A 20,972-nucleotide genomic window follows, 5' to 3' on the forward strand; every position below is an offset into this window, starting at 1 on the left:
GAAACAAAGATGGTGGATTTGACCTCAGGACCAGGCGGGGTTACGGGGTTCATGACCCCCCAATAATAGATCCAGCTACACTGAAACTGTCAATTTCATTTACTTTTACTGTTTTAACCTCTGGGTGGTCTTGGGTCGATTTGTGCCATTTTTCATTGTTCATTTACACGCCATTTGCACTGTGTTGAATGGAATATAGCGAAAGTCTGCAAAAAAAAGTTCGGTCACATTTACTGTTAAAATTTCAGTATGACTTCCGGAAATTAGCTTCAGTGGCTAAGCTACAGACAAACTTACACTATCGGTCCTAGTGGTCGATTTGTGCCCCATTGAAACCCATTATAAACGCTATTTTTCACGGCAAAAAAATTACGGTCAAATCGATCGTGATCGGTTATGTTTCCGTTTCCGTTTGCAGTACTGGCCTTAGAGTTGTAATTTTTTTATTTGTCCACCGGGTGGCGCCCTTGCTCCACATTTGACCCCGGGCTGGAAAACAGCGGGCGGCTTAAACAGACCTGCGGGAAACGAAGCCTCATTTCCGGCGTGCAGCAGCGGCTTCGCCCGCTGATCGGGCGGGACCATTTTCGGCCCCTAGGACCGTTTGAGGGTGCATTTTTTTTTTAATCAACAGGAAATGACGTATTTGTTGTGACGTGGTACCGGACGTGTGTGTTGGAAAAAGGGGTCCGACGCAACATGCAACATCGTCGGGAGTTAACCCGGGAGGATGCACTGATTTCGGCCTAGAGGAGGAGCATTTGCCGCCTAGAGACCATTTTCTGGTCCTGAAAAAAAAAAAAAAAGGCGATCGAAATGAAGGTTGGTACCAATCTTTAGTCCATCTAAAGGCCTAATTATAATAACAATCAAATATTACTTCAAATGTTTGTTTTTTTAAATATTTCGTTTTGTTTTGGGGGGCTAAAAAAAACGGTGCGCTCATGTAATTAAACTGCGATTAAAAGGGTTAAAATCCGCGAAATGTAATTAAAACTTGACATGAATATTTCAAGGAGAAGTAGGTCTAAAAGATTGGCTAATTTAAAGTGGAAAAAAATATTAATATATAAATTTTTTACAGCGCTTTTTAGGGCGTGGTCGATTTGTGGCTCTAAGCCCGATAGTGTATGCATTTTTCTAGGACCCCCCAGAGGTTAAAGCTATCAGGCTGCTTTGTGGCTCACTCAATACTAAACTAAGATACTTTCAGTGTGAATCATTTGCAGGAACACAGGCAGGATTTAAAGTGCAGAACTTTACAGTCTCTGTCTCAAAGTTGGTCTAAACATGCTAACAGCTCTTTGTTTTTTTCAGTTTTCACTGGTTTGATGTAATGAAAGAAATTTTAAAGAAGCAGACGATTGTTGTTATTTTAGTTCTATAATTTCATAAATCGTGGTGTGGATCTAAGTCAACATTCAACATAAATAAGATAATACAGCACTTTGATGGTTGCCTTTGTATTTTCCCAGCAGTGCTCAGGTTGGTTCTCGGCTACATTTACATACAGATGTTAATGTGTTCAGCAGCTGGACTCATCTGAGGAAGGAACATTGGAAAGGTGCTCAGTGCACAACTGCATCACTAATTTTATGTAAGACCCTGTGTTTTATTGTATTTATATATTTGTAACATTTGACTCAAACACTTTTGGGAAGGATGAAAATGTTTTCAGGAGGAAGTTTTTCCTTCTGTCCGACTGTAGTACACACAACACTGCGTCTCCCCCCATTATCACACTTCCTCAGGCTGGTGATGAGCGCCCCCTGGTGTCAGTGTTGATGACGTCATGCACAGTGAAACATAAACGGTGTCTGTTAATAAAAAATCATGTGTCCATTTTCATGTTTGCATCATGTTTCTGTAAAATCATCAGCTGTTTCTGAACCTTCTTCATTGTTTGACTCATTCCAACAGCTGTGAGCTGTGATGGAGTCAGAGCAGCTTCATCACTGATGTTCAGGTGAAGCTGAACTTAATAAACTGTAGAAATGATCAGGATTCAGGTTGGATGTGTAAAACACTTCTGTGTGAGGTCGCAGTGCTTCATATGTGTGTGTGGGCTGAAGCACACACGTGTGAGTCCTCAGAGGTTTCACACACATCACTGCACACACTTATAATCCTAGTTTAAGCTTGTGGATCATATCGGACACATCAGCAGCTCTTTGGAGACAAAGATTTGAGATTTAAGATGAGTCATAGTCTTTCTATCCATGGTAGCTTCCACTGCTGAGGCTCGGGAAACATGAAGAGGATAATTAAGAGCAAGCATCAGCTCTGTCTCATCTAACTACACAGTATTATGATCATGCACTTATGTCTCAAACTAAGACAAAATGAGACAAAATGAGTTCTGTGAGTCTTTAGATTATCAGTAAATTCTGGTGATAGTTTGACGCTCAGTGGAGCCATTTTTGGTTTGTGATGAGTGTTTTGTGAGCTTCTGTTTTGTGAATCGCTCTTTGTAATTTAGAAGATGGTGCAGAAATGTGCGCGCCCTTATCTGAGAGGACACGGAGAGAGTGTCGCAGACTCGAGGTGAGGAGATAAACCTCGGAGCTGGATGGCCTGCACGTTACCCATGTGCATCTTTTCAGTGACATCAAGTGAACCCATAATAAGCATTTCTATGTCTTAGACATCATGTCCATTTCTAATGAGAGATTATTTTTAAATGAGGGAAACCTGGTCTAACAACACGCTTACAACAGAGCTAAAGGTTCACCACAGTGAGACGGTGGGACTCTGATAAGAACTGAAACACTGTGTATGAACAGCTGAGACAAAACTATATATAAACACTCATTTATTCCAGTTTAGTTTACAATGATTTTAAAGTAATGTGGAACGATTCATGTTCATGAGCTGTTACAAACACAACTATTGATTTGTCTATATATGGTCAGACTACAATGCTTGTGTTGAGGCTCTTGGAATAATGTGTGAATTACAGCAAGAAATGATGGTTTTCCATTTTACCAAAGTGGAATAAAATCACCACAGCAAAGAAATAATGTTATTGTCTGCAGCTAAAATATATGGTGAACATGGTTTTATAATAATGTGCAAACACAACCTCACTCTGCTCTATACGAGGAGCCAACCACAGCTGTCCGGGTCTTCATCCACCACCTCCACCATCTTTGCTCATCATCATTCACTTAATTGCTGATTGGTTTAAATCAAACTCCATTACAGGTTCAACTCCATTATATAACAGCATGTTGACTTTGGATCTGGTGTGCAGTGCCACCTTAAAAGATGAGGAAACTAAGAGATTACAAAAAAGAAGTGGAGGAGTTAAAGAGCTGCAGCAGATTAACAGTTTCTGACAGTCATGTGTTAGAAATAGGACGATTAGATGAGCTGAGGGATCCATCTACTGCTCAGTGAAGCCTCATCAGAAACAGTCTCAGTGGAAGGATGGCTCTATTGTTAAGGAAGGACACAGGCAGAAAGACTGGCGTCTGTCACACAGGAACTGGACTGAAAATCAGCTGCACATATTCATCAGGATGTGCAAACATATTATAGGTGTGGAATTCAGGACAGTACCATCAGAAGTTGATCCACTGTGCAAATGTCTGATTGGCAGTGGCTTCATTTTTCACTATGAACAAACTGCTAATGCAGCATCACAGGACGTCAGCCATGGATTGGCCTCCCCAGACCTCAACATTACTGAAACATCTTAACAGAGGATGGAAACAAAGGGAACCAACATCCAAGAAAAGAGCTGCTGCTGAAAACTTCCTCACAGAAAACACAAACAAGCTTGACTAAGAGACTCCAGGCTGTGCTGAATTATAAAGGTGGACTGACCTCCAGGGTCCTTAGTATCATATAAGCTCAGTTTGTGTCTTATATACTTTCCATTTATATAACAAAATATATAGAAAGGAGGGTGGTTTAAGATGTCTGTAGAGTTTTATTCATTATCTTTAGACAAACAAAGAAAGCACCATCCATTCGTCTCCAGTCTGTATGAAAAACAGGGGAAAGGTCAAATTAAACCTTTGAAATTCCTTTCACAATAAATCCATAAATAAACAAAATAAAACATAGAAAAGTGTTTAAACCCACTTTTCCATAAAGCTGTCAATAGGAAATGTTCCAGTAAACATGTCTGTGTTTCTGCTGTTTTCCTTTCATGCGTCCACAGCTGACAGGTAACCCTATTGGAGTCGCCATAGTGACGGGTGGTGTCTCAGCTTCAGCGTGTTGATGGGCACAGCCATGGTTACGACAGCTGGAGTTGGTATACGGCGAGCTGTGAGAGGACAGAGATGGAGAACGCACATTTAACTCTTTAACAGGAGATACGTTACGACTAACAGACGACTGCTGTCTACATGATGTCTTTGCAGCCCTTATGCTACATGTTACACAACTTTTCTTCATGCCAACAAGACTGAGGTGCCACATAGTCGACACATACAGCTGATTATGATGCATGTTTTACTATTGCTATGTTCACATCATCTGCTTGGCTTTATTACTGAAAGCCTGGAGATCCTCTGACGTGTGCATGGCTGATGTGAAGTATGATTAGTCCTACATGACATCAACAACAGAGGCAATGAAAGCTTTGTTGTTAACAGGTTGTAGGTAAAGTCAAATGTCTACTTCTACACTTGTGTTGGGTAAAGTTCTTCTCACTGCAGCAGATTTATATCTGTGCTTTCACAGGGCGTGATGTGGAGCTCAGCGCTGAGGTGCAGGTCTCCTTGGAGACGGCATCCTGGCTGAAATATTATCATGCTTCCAAAACATTTCAGCTTTTATTTTGAAAGAAACAAGACTTGAAAACGAATCCCCTTCTTCCTCTTTGTCTTTGTTCTTCAGAGGAGTGTCACCTGGACAAACTCAGGGCTGTTCTAGAGCCTTTGTTATTATTTGACTCCATAGAAATAAAACTGAATCGAATCAAACAAAAACTCCCAAACAGCTAAAACACTTTGCTTTATTCTCTTTTTTAACAAATACGTTGAAGTCCATCCATAACAACACAGCTGAGATCTCCTTTGTAATCAAGTGTTTACATCCTTTGTACAGATCTGCATACAAAACAATCATTTACGTCCCACAGAAGTCTAGTTACACGTAACTATACAAGAACTGGTGAATGACAGAAACATGAGACACATGATCACAGGTGATAACAAAAAGAGAAAGAATTCATGTGTTAGTGATGTTTTTCAGCCCTGATGGCTCATGTTGGAGAAACAAGCTGAGGTACGTGGAAAGTTCACACACACAAGTGGGCGTGAGCGCACACACAGAGAGAAACACAACTGAAGCATCTGTTTGCTGTTTCTGCTTTCATCATCTCTGCTGCTGTGTCAGGCTGGGGTCTCTCAGTGACGTGGTTGAGGTGAAGTATGACGAGTATCCCTGATTCAGTCCATCGAGACAAAGGGCAAAGAAAGCTGTTGTTAACAAACTCTATGGTGATGTGGCATTTAGCTCTGACTCTACGCTCTGCTGAATCCTTTGAACCTGCTGATCAGTAAAGCTCTACGTGCTGCAGCAGATTGACCTCATCTGTGTTCACAGGTGTGGACCTCAGCGCTGAGGTGCAGGAGACTTTCATTCAGTTCTCCCTGCAAACAGCATCCAGCCTGGAAATACTGTCATCTTTCCCACAAATGGTGCTCTTATCTCAGAGAAGAAGTCTGATGTAAATAACTGCAATCAACATAACTGCAATCAATAATGCCAACATGATGACTGTTCATAGCTCCTGCTTTGAAATACTGAACTTAAACATTGACCTGATGAAAGATCACAATTCACAGTGGCCCACTGTCAGAATAATTCTGAATATAAACTCATCGAGTTAATCTGAACCTTTCTCAAATGTGCTGTGAATAAATGCTGCTGCAAGCCACTGTGGGAAAGCTGTGTTATTATTAGAGATGGCACGATACCACTTTTTTATGTCCGATACCGATATCATAAATTTGGATATCTGCCGATACCGATATGAATCCGATATAGTGTTTTTTAATCAACAAAACTGTTTTTTAAAATATCTTGCTGCATTTTGAAAGTCTGCAAGTTCATACTCAAGTTTAAAACAACAACTACACTAAAGCTATTCTGTTATACCTGTATACAAAAAAAATATTTCATAGTTCAGCAATACTGATCAATCTAATAAACTTAGACCTACACCATCCTCCCTATTCTGGTATTTTAAAGAGTACTTAGCGTAAATATTAAGCAACCTAACTAATAGGGTTCCAACTCCCAGCAACAACAAAAATAAATAAATAAAAAATAGGGAACCACCTTTCACGCGCCACCTCATGATGCTTAATCGACGTAATCAACCTTAATTTGATGCAGTGTGAAAAAAAATGCACAGAAATCAATTACTTTTCAAGAAATATTAAATAGATTCAACATCTTTCTTCAACAAAATTGCAGACTGCACAGATGGTACCTTCCCAAAGTAAAAAGTACTATAGCTTACTAGGGTATTGGTATATATATTAGACTTAATAGTCACTATATACAGTAATTGACTTCTATTCATTTTACATCAAATTAAAACTTTGGGTGTCAGATAATTATTTATTAAAAGCTCGACATTTTAAATGAGAATAAGAAAGAAAAGTATGTCTTTGTGCCCCCTTTTCCCAGTTAATGCCCTATCGGCCCCCCTGGCTAAACTTTGCTAGATCCGCCCCTGCACAGTGTAACAAACCTTTTGGGTTATAGCACCACTAGGGGGGGTTGCCCAACTATTGTAGTAGCTGTGGGGGTCTCCTAGTGGGTGTGTGAGTTGTTAGCGGCAGCCATTCCATGCTGCCCATGTTCCATGCTCCAAGAAAACACCTTACTTACTGTTGTGACAAGCTGGCGCTGGCAGTACCAATCCCCGCGTATGTAGGTTCGGACGAGTACAGCCGAGGAGACCTGGCTTATAAAGTGTAATGTTGCTGACGGCGAATAAAGGTCTGTTATTGGATCTAACCGACTGGCTCTGTGTTATCCGGCTAACCTCCACACCTCCACACCGGCTAGCCGCTCCTTCCTCGCCAGACCGCTGTTACAACAGTTACCAGCCGTCAGCTACGTAGAAAAGGATCCTGGCGTACAAAGTAATATTAAATAAATTCTAACAACAGCTTATCAAGCTTAAATGTGCTGCTGTTGTTCAGCCGCTGGTTTCCTCTTTCTGGTGCAAAGTGGGCCAAAAACAAACAAGAGAGACGGACTCGCGACAGAAAAGCCGATCAGCTGATCATTTAATCAGTTTCACGATTGAAGTAGCAGCCGGAGAGCGAGAGGCAGTCGCTCCATATATCGTTTGTTAAGCTTAACGCAGGAATGCTTTACAAACATTCAGAGATGGACTTACACACTTGCTTTACTTCTCTTGGGGATAACTTTGTCGGAGATGAAATGCCAGGTTGCTAGCGAAGCTCCACATGCTATCCAGACCACCGACAGGTCCCGCATGCCACAGCCGCTCTATCACGTGATGCATACTGCTCCGACGTGCTAACGTTCTGAGGCGTGTTACAGCGTGTTGCGTGAGGTGCTTTCGTGATATTTAATGGATCAGATTACATTTTTTATTTTTCTCCGATATCCGATCCAGTAATTTAGGTCAGTATCGGACCGATACGTAATATCGGATCGGTCCATCTCTAGTTATTATCATGGAAACATCTGTGGCACATTCACAGAGGACGAGGACACAAAGGGACGACACGCAGAGGCTGTGTTAAAGTCAAAAATCCAAATCTTTAGTCCTAAACAGGCAGTGGTTACAAACAGGAAGACGAGCAGTCCATTAAACAGTCTACAGGGTCAAACATACAGAGAATTCAAACAGCTATTAAAAACAAATAACTGGACACTGAAAAACTTCAGTGATGTGTGAGGCACCAAAGGGAAGCAGCTGAGTATATTCAATGAATTATCTTCAAATACAAAGACAGAAACTCCTACAGGCAGCATGCAAACTGAGCAGGATACACAAAGATCAGAGATTACAAAATAAATCAGAAAAGGATTTCAAACTTACTGAGAGCAAGGCCTCTGTTACAAATCTGTCTAATAGAAAAACATGCTGTACAGATACAATACGCTCAGTGTTCATGGTCATTTAAAAACTGGCTCTACCTGAACCACTTCAATATTTTATGAAGTCACTGAGTCGACGATTTCTACAGTTTGTTTCCTTCATTGCAGTCAGAGTGCGGCTGGTAAGGATGAAAACACACACAGAGCGTAAATTGTCTTTGTTAGTAACAAACGTCAGCAAAGAAAAGACAAAACACACAAACACTCTCATGATATTCATGAATCATTAGAAAGCATCCAAACATTCTGCTCGTGGACTTTTACAGTCTTATTTGCACTCGCTCATCTTCATAATCATCCTGATCAATACATGACAGGGGAGGCTTTGAGGTAGGCGGGGCTCTCTGCTGATGTCAGCATGAAAGGCAGGACCAGCGTCTGCCACATGTTGGTGAAACATCACAGTACACTGGCGTGGTTTCCTTTCCAGATGTTGGACGTTTGACACTTCAACGTTGAGGCCAACAAGAAGACACAGTTTTGGGTCGGGTTGCTGCAGGGTTTCTAACTGAGCAAAAGCAGAAGCACACAGACCAACAGGGATCAGATGCTGAGTGTTAGAGGAACATCTGTGCTGATCACTGAATGCTGCTGTGGTCTCTTGTTGAAGTTGGCTGGTGGGACAGTCTAATAGTGATATCCTGCCCATCGGAGGAACACTTTTAAAAACACATGCAATACTTTGTTTGTATTACAGTCACAGTTTATGTTATTTTTGTCCTTTAAAAGTGTTGCTGTACTATAAAGTCCTATAATTTGAGGCTAAAATGGCTCAGAGAGTCTCTCTCTCAGAGGATCTCCTTTGAAAGTGGAGACGACTTTATCCGCTGATCCACGTCACTTTACCTGGATGTTTTCTTTGAAGCTGGATGAAGACTCCTCTCCCTCACTCCTGCTGCAGCTGTGTGGTCCAGTTGGCCTCTGAGGTCACAGTCAACATCTGTAGCAGAAGAGGGGAAATAAAAGTCCAGGTTACCAAAACTGGGAGCTTTTCCAAAATAGAGCGTAACTGGACTTTTTCAGCCTTACAGGCAGATAGTCGTCTGGAGCTGCAGCTTTTTCTTTTTAGCTTTTTCCAATCTCTGCTCTCGGCTTTCTTTGAGAACATGTCTGCTTTCTTGGCATGGGTCTGTCTGCTGTTGGTGAAGAGACTAAATCCACATACTCGCTACTAAGATCTCCTCAAGTAGTCTCAACCAGATTACAGTTTAAGAGTAAATGTCTCCTGAGAGTTTCACCTTGGGGAGATGCTGTCTTGCTAACATGCAATCATGAGCATTAATCTATGAGGTGAAAAAGTCATTTTAAAAGCTCCAGCCACAAGTTTTATTTCATCTGTGTTTTGGTCAGAGTCCCATCAGACCTCCAGAATGGTGTCAGAGTGTTTTCTATCCACGTGATGAGCACAGGCCTCAGGTCCAGACCTCCACGGGCACCATAGCCTCTTTGGAGCTAATAGGTGCAAGAAGGTTTTGTTGGGATAGGAACTGAAGAGGAAACTGACGAGGAAGGCAAGGATCTTCTTCAGCTCCTCCGAGCCGGGACCTCTTTGTGTAGGCCAGCATTGGCCAGGTAGCCCTCCAGCATCGCTGGATGGCCGACAGTGGAAAACCTAGAGGAGTAGGAGAGAAACAGCAGCTTGGAGCATGTCTTTATACTGTTTAGTTTTTAGAGCCACAGACTTTCTTTTAATGTCATTGTTCAGGATCTATGACTGATTATGTATTTATTGTATTCCTCCATGACTGTGTGACAGCAAGTGGAAAAAACCAGCTTGACCTTTGTTGATATGCTTGTAATTTTAATATTGATTAAATGGCCATGAAATAATAGAAAGCTCATATATGAAAATGTATTTTAAGAAGTAAAATGTTAATCTGAGTACAAAGGAGTACACTCACCTTCTGGTAGATGGAGGTGTAGCGAGCGCTGGTGAACATCCAGGCCTCCTCGTAGAACTGATCACTGATTGGATCCAAAACATCGATGGAGGATCTGTGTAAGCGCTGAGGATCGTCCTGATGGACAGAACAGAAGGAGAGTGAGACAAGTGAAGATATACTAAACAACACTGTGACATGAACTGAGCCACACACAGTTTGATTCACAGGTGATTGACACATTATTTGACCACGAGCAATCTTTTCTGGTTTGACGCCGTCTTTGTAGCCAGAAACCAGCTCTCTCCTCGGCTTCCTCCACTACACGCTTCCCCCACGCCAGTCTCCTCCGTCACTATAAAGGGGAGAGTCATGAGCTCCATCACCCTCACCTGTGCCGTCCAACGTCCCGCCACCAGCCTCCACTGCAGCAGGCCAGAGACCACACCCCTGCCACAATAAGTAAAAGTATATCCTTGCTGTACCCTTAATGCTAAATGTGCTAAATTAACCGCTGCCTTTGCCCCTTTGGGATTATTCTTATGTCACTGGGATGTTGACCTTTGACCTTCACATTAGAGAGATGGGCAGACATAATTAGTGTATGAATTTTAAAGTAACAGGTAATAAAGAGAGTGTAGCAAATGTAGTCAGGTTTATTACTCTGTATCACACATGAGTGCCCGAGGGAGGCGGGGCTGACTGGGGAGACACAGGAAACAGAGAGACAGGGCTGACTCGACATGAAACGATGAAACGTGGGACACGGGAACAGAAACTAAACACAGGCTGAAATGAACACTGAGTGAGGGAGAACTAAGATTACTGAGAGCCTGATAAATAAGAAGAACAAAAACCAAGAAAAACAAGAGTCAAAGAAAACCAAAAACACAAAGCATTGGGCCAGGACCCACTGCTGTGACATTTATATGTGATAAAAACATTAAAAACTGCTCAGATGTTGAAATCTTTCTATGTATACTTTAGGTTCAGCTCTCCAGCCTGGCATTTGGTTAAGCATGATTCAAACATTTGATTTTGTTTAACTGGTTTTAATTATAGTTACTTTTTGTGAACATTTGTTGCAGCATTTAAAAATACATCATTTATTTTCAAACTTTTATTTGATTTAGAGCATCATATTTGACCAACGTAAATGTTTTAATTTCATATAAAATAACTGAAGCAGTGAACTAAATATCTGAAATCTTTCCTTCCTTAAAAGTTATAATCCTACTTAAGTTATAGTGCAAACGCTTAAGCAACAAATATACTTGATGCTAATTAATTAATATTTCCCTTTGATGTTGCAACTATGCGGTCACTTCTGTCTTTAAACAAAATAATATTTTCCAGTTACAGAAATCATAAAGTCCAAACTAAAGTGCTACTGTTGCTATATGCATTTTATATAAATCATGGATGATGGTCCTGACATGAAGGAAGAGAAAGTTACAGGTTGCATCCTTTGACTTTGTCTCCGTGCCTTTGGGTGATTTTCAGAAGGACAGATGTTTCTGTTCAATTCTTAAATCAATTTTTTCAAACACAAACACTATTTTAAAGCTTCTAGAGAGTAAAATATTAATGATAATTATAATAACAATAATAAAAACAAAAGCTCTCAGATCCATCAAACCAAGCAGCAGAAAGAACAATAACTGAAGAGAAAACTTTAACCTTGTAGACTTCATTATGTTCCAGCTGCTCTAAAGACGCTGTGACCTCGAACTTAAGCAAGTCGTAACGTATGTGCAGCTCAAATACTTCATAATCAATTCAATTAAATCTTTATTGGCAGACTTCATGTCCATAAAAACAAGACAAGAAAAAAAACACACAACTCCCACACACACACACACACACACACACACACACACACACACACACACACACACACACACACACACACACACACACACACACACACACACACACAAGGTATAAACCATTAAATATATGTATAAATAAGTATATAAAGCATTTGTAAAAATATAAAACCATAATATACATAAAACACAATTACTTAAAATAAATCAATAAATACACAAACACTTTAACCAGTGCTTTCTGAGACTGGATGAGTAACGGGAACCACTCACTGTCGGATCTGTAAGTGCTAAAATTATACTGTTACTCGAACCATCCAGTCGTTCTCTAAAATTGAACATTAACTTTCTTAAAAGTGCTTTAAAAGTCCAGACACCCACAGCTACAAACATCTGGCTGGCACTACCACTTCTAGGTATCCTGCAAAGGATTCTCATCGCATCATTATATGCAACATGCAGCTTTTGCATGCTACATTGTTTGTAGGATGACCACAAGGGGGCAGTATATAGCGGTGTGCAATACGCTTTAAACAAAGCCACTTTAACTGGAAGTGAACAAAAGCTGAATTTGCGTGCAATAGTATTTCCCTGCACATAGAGCTTACATCGCTGTCTGTATATGTCATCATCATCATTCATTTGCTCAGTAATAAAGTGACCGAGGTATTTCACCTTTTTATGAACTTCAAGAGTTTTTTGTGCCAGTTTAAACAAAGGGAAATTTAGCTGTTTATCCTGCTTGGTTCTACATATCAGAACAGCACTTTTAGCAGCATTGTACTCAATGTCATATTGCACACCATATTCAGTACAGACATTGAGAAGATCCTGTAACCCAGCACTGCTTGGACTAAAAACAACCAGGTCATCTGCATACATGAGATGATTTATCAGTGCTTTACCTAATATACACCCAGTGTTACAGGCTCTCAGCTGTATGGACAGATCATCAACATATAAATTAAATAAAATTGGAGACAAAATCCCACCCTGTCTGACACCATTGCTGACACCAAAGGGGGCAGAAATACTGCTTCCCCATTTAACCTGCATGTTCTGATGAGCGTACCAGTAAGAGAGAATCCTCACCATGTATTGAGGAACTCCCCGTGTCTTCAGTTTATCAAAAAGTTTTCTGTGGTTCACTCGATCAGAAGCCTTAGAGGCATCAATGAAACACATGAGGACAGATGACTTTTTAGCCCTATACAAACTGACTATTTCCTTAAGTGCATATATGCACATGTCAGTGCCGTGCTTTGGTTTGAAGCCAAACTGATTATCCAGAGAAGAGATGAACACACTAACTCTATCAAACAAGATTCTTTCTAACACCTTAGATAAAATACTGGCGAGTGCAATCGGCCTGTAATTATCCAAACAGCTCACTTTTGCAGCTTTGTCTTTCATAACTGGTACCAGTAAAATACACAGCATTGAGTCTGGTAATATGCCATGAATCATAAACCCAGTGAAACAGAGCGCTAGAAGAGGAGCTAGCCTTAAACTAGCATGTTTTAAATGTTCTGCAGTGATGTGATCCAAACCAGAGGATTTATTATCAGACAACCTATGAATGGCTTCATATACTTCACGTGTCCTTACACTTATTGTGTCATTACTCATGTCAAGATTGTCCTCATATGGATCACTTTTTATACAGTTAAACAACGCACTGTAATGCTGTCTCCATGAGGCTGCAATGTTATCTGCCCCAGAAACACCTTCAACAGTTGATGGTAGAGATGGTTTACAGTTATTAAGAGCTTTCACCTCTTTCCAAAAATCTGCCATATTATTTCACAGCATTTACCAAAGAATCTGCTCTCAGCATTTGCTCATTTTTAGTTATAAAGCGAACAGCGTACTTATATCTGGCATTCGCACATTTTTTCTGTTCAAATTCTGGGCCTTGTTTAGGTCTTCCAGCCATGACCCAACATTTATAAGCTATGCGAGCTTCATCATGGTACATGGATACATGTTCTTTCCAGCCAGGTCTGATGTTAGGTTTCTTATGCTTATATTGTTTATCAAGCAGTGTACCACTTTCATGCAGAGCAGTCACTATATCATCATACATGGAGCAGAGTAAATGTTTATGCACAGCATTCTTACAGTTGACATCCTTGCACAAAATAGCTTCTTTGGGCAAAGAAATGTTGTTCAGATGTATATCGGTATTACTATGATAAGCTAAGAAATCATCTTCACTACAAGCTGACCAGTCTAATTTTACACTGCACTGCAAAAAACGATTTTCAAGAAAGTAAAAAAACCCTTCTTTATGGACATTTTTTCTTATTTTTTGTCTAAAAAGAAAATATATTCTTAACAAGCAAGTTTTGCACAAGAAAATAAATCTTATTCTAGGAAAATATGTCTAACTTTTCCTTAAAAGGATATTTCAGCTCATCTTGAGCTTTATTTACCAGTTACAAGGTATGGTTGAAATTCCCTAATAAAAACAAGATTATTTTTCTCATTTCAAGAGTAAGGCCACTTAAACAGCTGCTCAGTTTAAGAAATGTATTTATTGACACTAAAGTGTAATAAAACTGCTGTCAAGTTTGACAAAACATGCACAAAAGCTGGAAAAGCACATGATAAACATGAAATACAGGCCCATTTGAAAAACAGAAACGGCATAACTCGTTCACTTTAGGCCAGGTCAAACAGATTAATAGATCAGCATCAGACAAGTATCAGTACACATATCTTCACTGTGGCAATGCTACAATCGCATTCAACTGTCAGATTTGATAGAAAACTCAACAACAAAACTGTCCAAAACAATAACCTGATAATACAGTTCATGCATGTAAAGCAGTGTACCTTTTATAAAACATCTGTTGAACTCATGTGTAGTCCAATTACATCACACAGGTAATATTTCATGACTGCATATGTCATATCTTTGTGTGTGAAACTGTAATATGGAGTGAAATCTATAAGATTATCAGCGGATATCAGCTCCGTTGCTTGTGCCATGTTTGGAATCTCTATCTTATATGACATGTAATCTCTGTCATAACAAATGGTATTGTGCTGCTGGAATTCAAAACAGTACAATGATGAATTGATCACATAGATATTTTTCACAAGCCCAAATATAGGTAAACCACTAGAACCAACAGCACAAACAATTAATGACCTATCCCTTATGTATTTGTTACCATTTAGATTAAGCCATTTAACAGTCACTGCATGGTTTACTTCATCATTTCCAAGGAAGGCCCTCATTTTTTCTTTTAAGTATGACATTATGCTTACTTCTGAGGTTGGTCCTAATGTGCATTCATTGGAAAAAATGGGGTGATCAAAACTATCCACATTCTGACAACATTCATACATTTGATTATGCTTTATTAACCTGGAGGAGTCTTAAAAATGCATCCACCTTTGTGCTTAACGACAATAAATGTCCATTCCCCAAAAAGTGCTATAAAAACTTTATATATTCATATTTTTTTTCACTTTAAATTGGTCAGTCTTTTAAAACTATTTCTCCCTGAAATATTTATATAAAGTTTTAATTATATTTTCGTTGTTTTAACCCTTTAAATACCAGTTTCATTACATGAGCACCCTGTTTTTTTAGCCCCAAAAAACAAAAAAACTAAATATTTAAAAAAAAAACCATTTGAAGTAATATTTGATTGTTATTATAATTAGGCCTTCAGATGGACAAAAGATTGGCACCAAAATGAATTTTGACCTGCCATTATTTTTTTTGCAGGAGCACATTAAAAAATCCATGAAAAATGCAAATTCCCCAAAAGTGCAATAAAAATATTAAATATTAATTTTTTTTTTCACTTTAAATTGGTCAGTCTTTTAAAACTACTTCTCCCTGAAATATTCATATAAAGTTTTAATTATATTTTCGTTGTTTTAACCCTTTAAATCCCAGTTGTATTACAAAAAAACTAAAAAAAAACCTAAAAAACTAAATATTTTCCAAAAAAACCATTTGAAGTAATATTTGATAGTTAATATAATTAGGCCTTTAGATGGTCCAAAGATCGGCACCAAAATTAATTTCGATCTACTTTAAAAAAAAATTTCCGGAACCGAAAATAGTCTCCAGGCGGTCAATGCTGGTCCTCTAGGCCGAAATTAGTGCCTCTTCCCGGGGTAAGTTGCGACGAAGAACCGGGGCATGTTGCGTGGGACTCCTTTCTCCAGCAGACACATCCATACCACGTGACAACAAATACGTCATTTCCTGTTGATTGAAAAAAAAAAATCCACCCTCTCACGTCGGTGACTTCCTTTCCCGCAGTTCAGTTCTGCAGCCCGCTGTTTTCGAGCAGAGGTCAAATGTGAAGCAAGGGCGCCACTCGGTGGACAAATAAAAAAATTACAACTCTAAGGTCTCTAGTTAAAAACGAAACCTAAGGTGGAAACCTGACGATCCCTTAAACCTTAATTTTTCTGGCGTGAAAAATAGCGTTTATAATGGGTTTCAATGGGACAATTTTTGTCCAAAGGCATAAAGGTGGATGCATCGCTGTAGCTTAGCCATTTTAGGCTAATTTAATGAATTTACACCACAATTAAAAAAAAAAAGTTAAAAAAAGATTCTTTGACAAATTTGGCTTTAATCCACTCAACACAGTGAAAATGGTTTAAAACTAAAAATTCAAAAGACAATAAATGTCCTTAAGACCCTCCAGGGGTTTTAAAGATTTGCAAACATTTTTAAAATTTATTTTTGACACCCATTGTTTGAAAAAGCAATGTTTCGATTCAAATCTCATGCACATATGACGGACCATTGGTCCCAAACGTTTAATTTGGCTTGGTGTATGAATCAAATAATGTTGTTTTGGTGTGATGTTGTTATCTGGGAAAAGGGCTTTCATGTGCTTCAAGTGCTGTTCAATGAGGATTTTCAACTTGTTAATAGTCTGCAGACTGATGACAGGAGCAAGTAAAATCTGAACTATCTCAATGAGTTCAAGAATGAATGCGTAGTGTTCAGTACCTTTGGCTGATTCAATCAGAAATGGCAAAATTTTCAGAAGAACAATCATTTGCTTCAACTTATTGTCACTGGAAGCTAATGTACTGTAGGTAATAACACTTGGTTTATCTCTAATATCAACTGGAGAGTATGGGAAACCAGTCATTGCAGCATTGAAGAGATCTAAGTCTAGCTCTCCCATAAGCATAAGAACTAAGTGTTTCAACACACACTTTATTTCTAATGGAGCAATCCCTTCAAAAATTACATGCATCATGTCTTGGGGTGTTTGTTGGATCAAGTTGAATGCTGGGAAATTAATAAGTTTGCTTCTTCTGTTTATTCCATATGTTGTTTTTAAGCTGCTTCTTAGATACTCTGTGTTGGCCTTCTCAATTTCGCTACATTGCCGGACATGTCATTCAAATGTCCGTTCCTCAAAGTTATCCTCATCAAAATAAATTTGCATGTCCTCAAATGAACATTCACACTGCCTGCATTTACTATGGGCAAACCCAACACCCTCTTTAAACCCGCAAAGCTCATGCTGCGCCAAAGTGTCTCCACATAATGAAACTAATGCTCCAAATATTTCACGTTCACCATTTCCAGTTTGAATTTTAACTCCATTATATAGCTTCACTAAGTCCTCATGCAGCCTTTGCAAGATTCCATCTACACCACATTCAGAAAGCGCACTCTTTTTTGCAATGGCAAGTAGACGAATGGCAGCTAGTTTTGATCGATATTTAGGATTAATGTTTCCCAAAGTATAATAGAACATTACCAACTTATTTTTGGAGGCATGAGACCCAAGTGGGTTACAAATTTCAATTTCATCTGAGTAAAGGATAATCTGTAAGGCAGAGGGGTGTGCAGAAAATAAACGGTGAGACTTCATGAGTTCTCCATCTATGATATCATATAAATACTCATTTCTGTAATTTTTCTGCTCATCTATCAATGCCAAAACTCTTGGATGGGACAATAACTGCTCCAAACTTCTGACAAGCGGAACATAATGAAAACATTTGGGCACAGTAGTGAGGAATCTTTTTTTCCCTTTTTTTACCATGACAGCAGTATACCCAACACAAACCTCCTCGGACTCCACAAAATTGAAATTTCTCTTTATCACATCATCCTGCCTGTATGTTGTTGAAACAGAGGAAAATGGATCCTCAATCTGGTCAAAGACTGCCAAAACATCTTTTTCAAGTCCACTTCCATGATGCTGCTGGAAAACCTTTTGTACCTGACTTCTCAGATTATTGACCAACGATGCCTGATACTGTTGTAATGCTGCAACGACATCATTCACACCACTCTGTAAAACAGACAAAAAGAACAAACGACATCTTAGTTGTTTGCTATTAAAAGAGATTTATTTTTAGCGAATAGACAACTTATAATGTAAGGACTAATAACGTACGTAGCTCTGCAACCAAAAAACTGCATAGAATTATTTGACTGTTTCTTATAGATTTTTTTCCTCACTGAAACTGAAGGAAAAATTTTTTTTTTAATTCCTTCTCGGATTTCTTGCAAAACTCAAATTTTTAGTTTAATTAAGATTACAATTTTCCTTTTTAAACTGAGACTAAGAGTTAGGTGGCGGAGGAAGGCTTGTGATGGGAGCAACCCTGAAAAGGATAGGCGGAGGTGAATGGATGGATGGCTGGAGACTATGACTGCCTTGGGTAAACTGGAAAGTTGGAGGCACATACAAGTGATGCTCGGTTTTGCATAGTTACTATTAGGATAATCAGAATGAATTAAAGGCAGTTACAGTTTAGGGAAAATTGTTAATAATAAATGATGAAAAAAAAATAGAGCCACATGTTAAAATAATCATTCTAATTTTGTATGAGCACAAACCTGTGAAAGACGATGTTTCTCTCTTGCAGTCAATACAAGAGCTGTTGCTTGTCTGATAAGAACATCGTGGCAGGAGTCATCCTTCAGAAAAGAGAAATAAATATAGGAGTGTAATAAACTGGTAAAATGTTTTATCAAAAGAAGTTGTTATTGTTCAGTAGTGATAGACTCACCATAGATTGGGATGATGCTACTCCATCTGCAAACACGCTTGGACAAGCTGCTGAAATGTTTGGAGTCGAGGTATCATTGTTGGTCTGGGATGGAACAAGGGGCCTTTGCGAGATATGGGCACCATCATCGAAGCCAGAGTACAATGTCTTATTACTGTCAAAAGTACCAAAATGTTCGGGGCACACACTGTCTGGATCATGCTGTATTGTGTTTTGATCAATCACTGCATCTTCTCCTGAGTTCAATCTGGTGTCTACAGCCGCATCCATTGTTGGCTGGCTTGTTGGCTGGTTTTCGACCACTGGATCAGTCCTGTAGGCCCACATGTTACTCAGACTTCTGTTCTCCGCTGATGAGGGTTCCCTCCTAGAACTGCAATTGAGATTAATTGATTAATTGACTAGTTAAAGATATTAATTACAAGCTACACTGATAATTTCTAAATAATTCTATTCGCATTTGATAATTTACTCCAAAATATGTATGTTTTCAGACTGAGTTTAATAAAATTTTACTAATTTATTGCTGATTGATACTTGGCAGCTTAACTGTAGTTTAAAAGCTGTAAGAATCCTCAAAAACCTAAACCTGGAAAGCTAAACTAAAGAACACAGGAAACATTGAAAATGTTGCAAAAACCTTACAACCTGGAGCAAGGATCATGAGACATGAAAACCCGAGGGAGGGAACACAGATGACACAGAGGAGAAAATGCAGACGATCCGACAAAGAACAGAGGGAAGAACACACTAAATATACATACACAAAAGGAAACGAGGAATTGGCAGACAGGTACGAAACACAGCTGACACTAATCAGATGAGAAGAGACCAGGGGGAAGGGCAACAAAATACACTGATGCAGGGCAGGGACTATCAAAGTAAAACAGGAATAAACATGAACATCAAACCAGGGACACTTGACTCAAGACAAGGGAGGCACGGAGAACACCTAAACACTGGAAATAATTAACAAATAACCAGGAAACTAACTGAAACAATGAATATTAATAAACACAAACAACCAAGGAGACTCTGGACCATGCCCATTGGTTTATTTAAAACAAAAGTTTTAAAAAAATGGTGTTTTCTCTATTAGGAGAAATTAAACACTCAGAAAAATTGTTTAGAAATAGCATTGATGTGGATCATAAGGAATTAGCATTAACATATCTACTGTTAAGCTGTAAAAACAAGTAGGAATCTAACATGAATACTTTATATGATTATTTACAAAGATATCAAAGTATATAGTCAGTCTCACCTTACAGATTTTTGTGTCCTAGTCGATCCGCTGCATCGTCCATTGCCAAGGTGGTCGGAGTGTGTTCGACGAATGTGATACCAAAATGAATTGTAAACACGATATTCTTTGACACATCCATCTATGCCACAAACTACACGGAAATCTGGACTATGGCTATGTGCAGAATTAATATGACTCAGTAAGGATTTGAGGGTCAGACCCACAAATACGAAGCAGATAACACAGCGCCAAATCATTTTGTTTCACTGGTCCGTGAACCGTTTTTCCCATAAAGCCAAGATGACCAGGATTATTCCATTAAGGGGTAGGAATGGCTATCCTAATTCGGGGCCTTATAACAGCTGTACTAAGTAATAGTACCGACATGTCAGTATTTACTTAATATAATCTAACTAAATAGTCATATCTTTAAATATATAGAATTTTATAGATATAAAAGAGCGAACTAAACCATTTCTGTACACAACCCCATACTCCTGAGTTGGTACAGTCCAGCTTCGCGCCTCTAGCTTCGCACCTCAAATTTGGATTGCAGGATTAGTAATATTTTTGGGTCTGGGATACAGTGGTACAGTGTGAAGAAATTAAGGCATGCTATGGAGAAACTGGACGAAATAACAATTGCCACCTTGAAAGGTATGTGACTGTTTTGTTTTTTCTATGTTTTGTGTTCTGCTATGTTGCATGTTAAGTCGCTAGCATGGCAGGCTATACCGGTTGTTAGCTTAGCTTGTGCGGTTAGCTTAGTAGCATTAGCATATTTAAATATGCTAGTGCTATTACACTATGTACATGGGTATTTCTGAAAACGGAGATTTTCCGTTTTCATTTTAAAAAATAATCCCGTCCACACGTAAACGCAGAAAT

The 20,972-nt window shown here is 39.1% G+C and overlaps 1 protein-coding gene and 1 long non-coding RNA gene across 2 annotated transcripts; both read right to left on the reverse strand.

The window, feature by feature from the left end:
* Positions 1 to 3,914: 3,914 nt before the first annotated feature.
* LOC146577244 (uncharacterized) lies at positions 3,915 to 4,203 on the reverse strand. The gene is made up of 2 exons (XR_014891639.1): positions 4,090 to 4,203; positions 3,915 to 3,986 (listed from the first exon to the last, which is right to left on the reverse strand). It is a non-coding gene; the product is annotated as an uncharacterized LOC146577244 (long non-coding RNA).
* A 12,342-nt stretch (positions 4,204 to 16,545) lies between these two features.
* LOC146577245 (uncharacterized) lies at positions 16,546 to 20,822 on the reverse strand. Its single transcript, XM_085252510.1, has 4 exons — positions 20,103 to 20,822; positions 18,839 to 19,211; positions 18,666 to 18,746; positions 16,546 to 18,114 (listed from the first exon to the last, which is right to left on the reverse strand). The coding sequence occupies exons 1-4, from the start codon at positions 20,339 to 20,341 to the stop codon at positions 17,206 to 17,208; spliced, it is 1,602 nt and encodes a 533-aa protein (XP_085108636.1). The 5' UTR covers positions 20,342 to 20,822; the 3' UTR covers positions 16,546 to 17,205.
* Positions 20,823 to 20,972: the final 150 nt, after the last annotated feature.

The sequence above is a fragment of the Mchenga conophoros genome, linkage group LG3, assembly GCF_057382185.1.
Source record: "Mchenga conophoros isolate Kocher_MC1m ecotype Shallow Benthic linkage group LG3, M_conophoros_male_GT1.1, whole genome shotgun sequence".
NCBI classification, from domain to species: Eukaryota; Metazoa; Chordata; class Actinopteri; order Cichliformes; family Cichlidae; genus Mchenga; species Mchenga conophoros.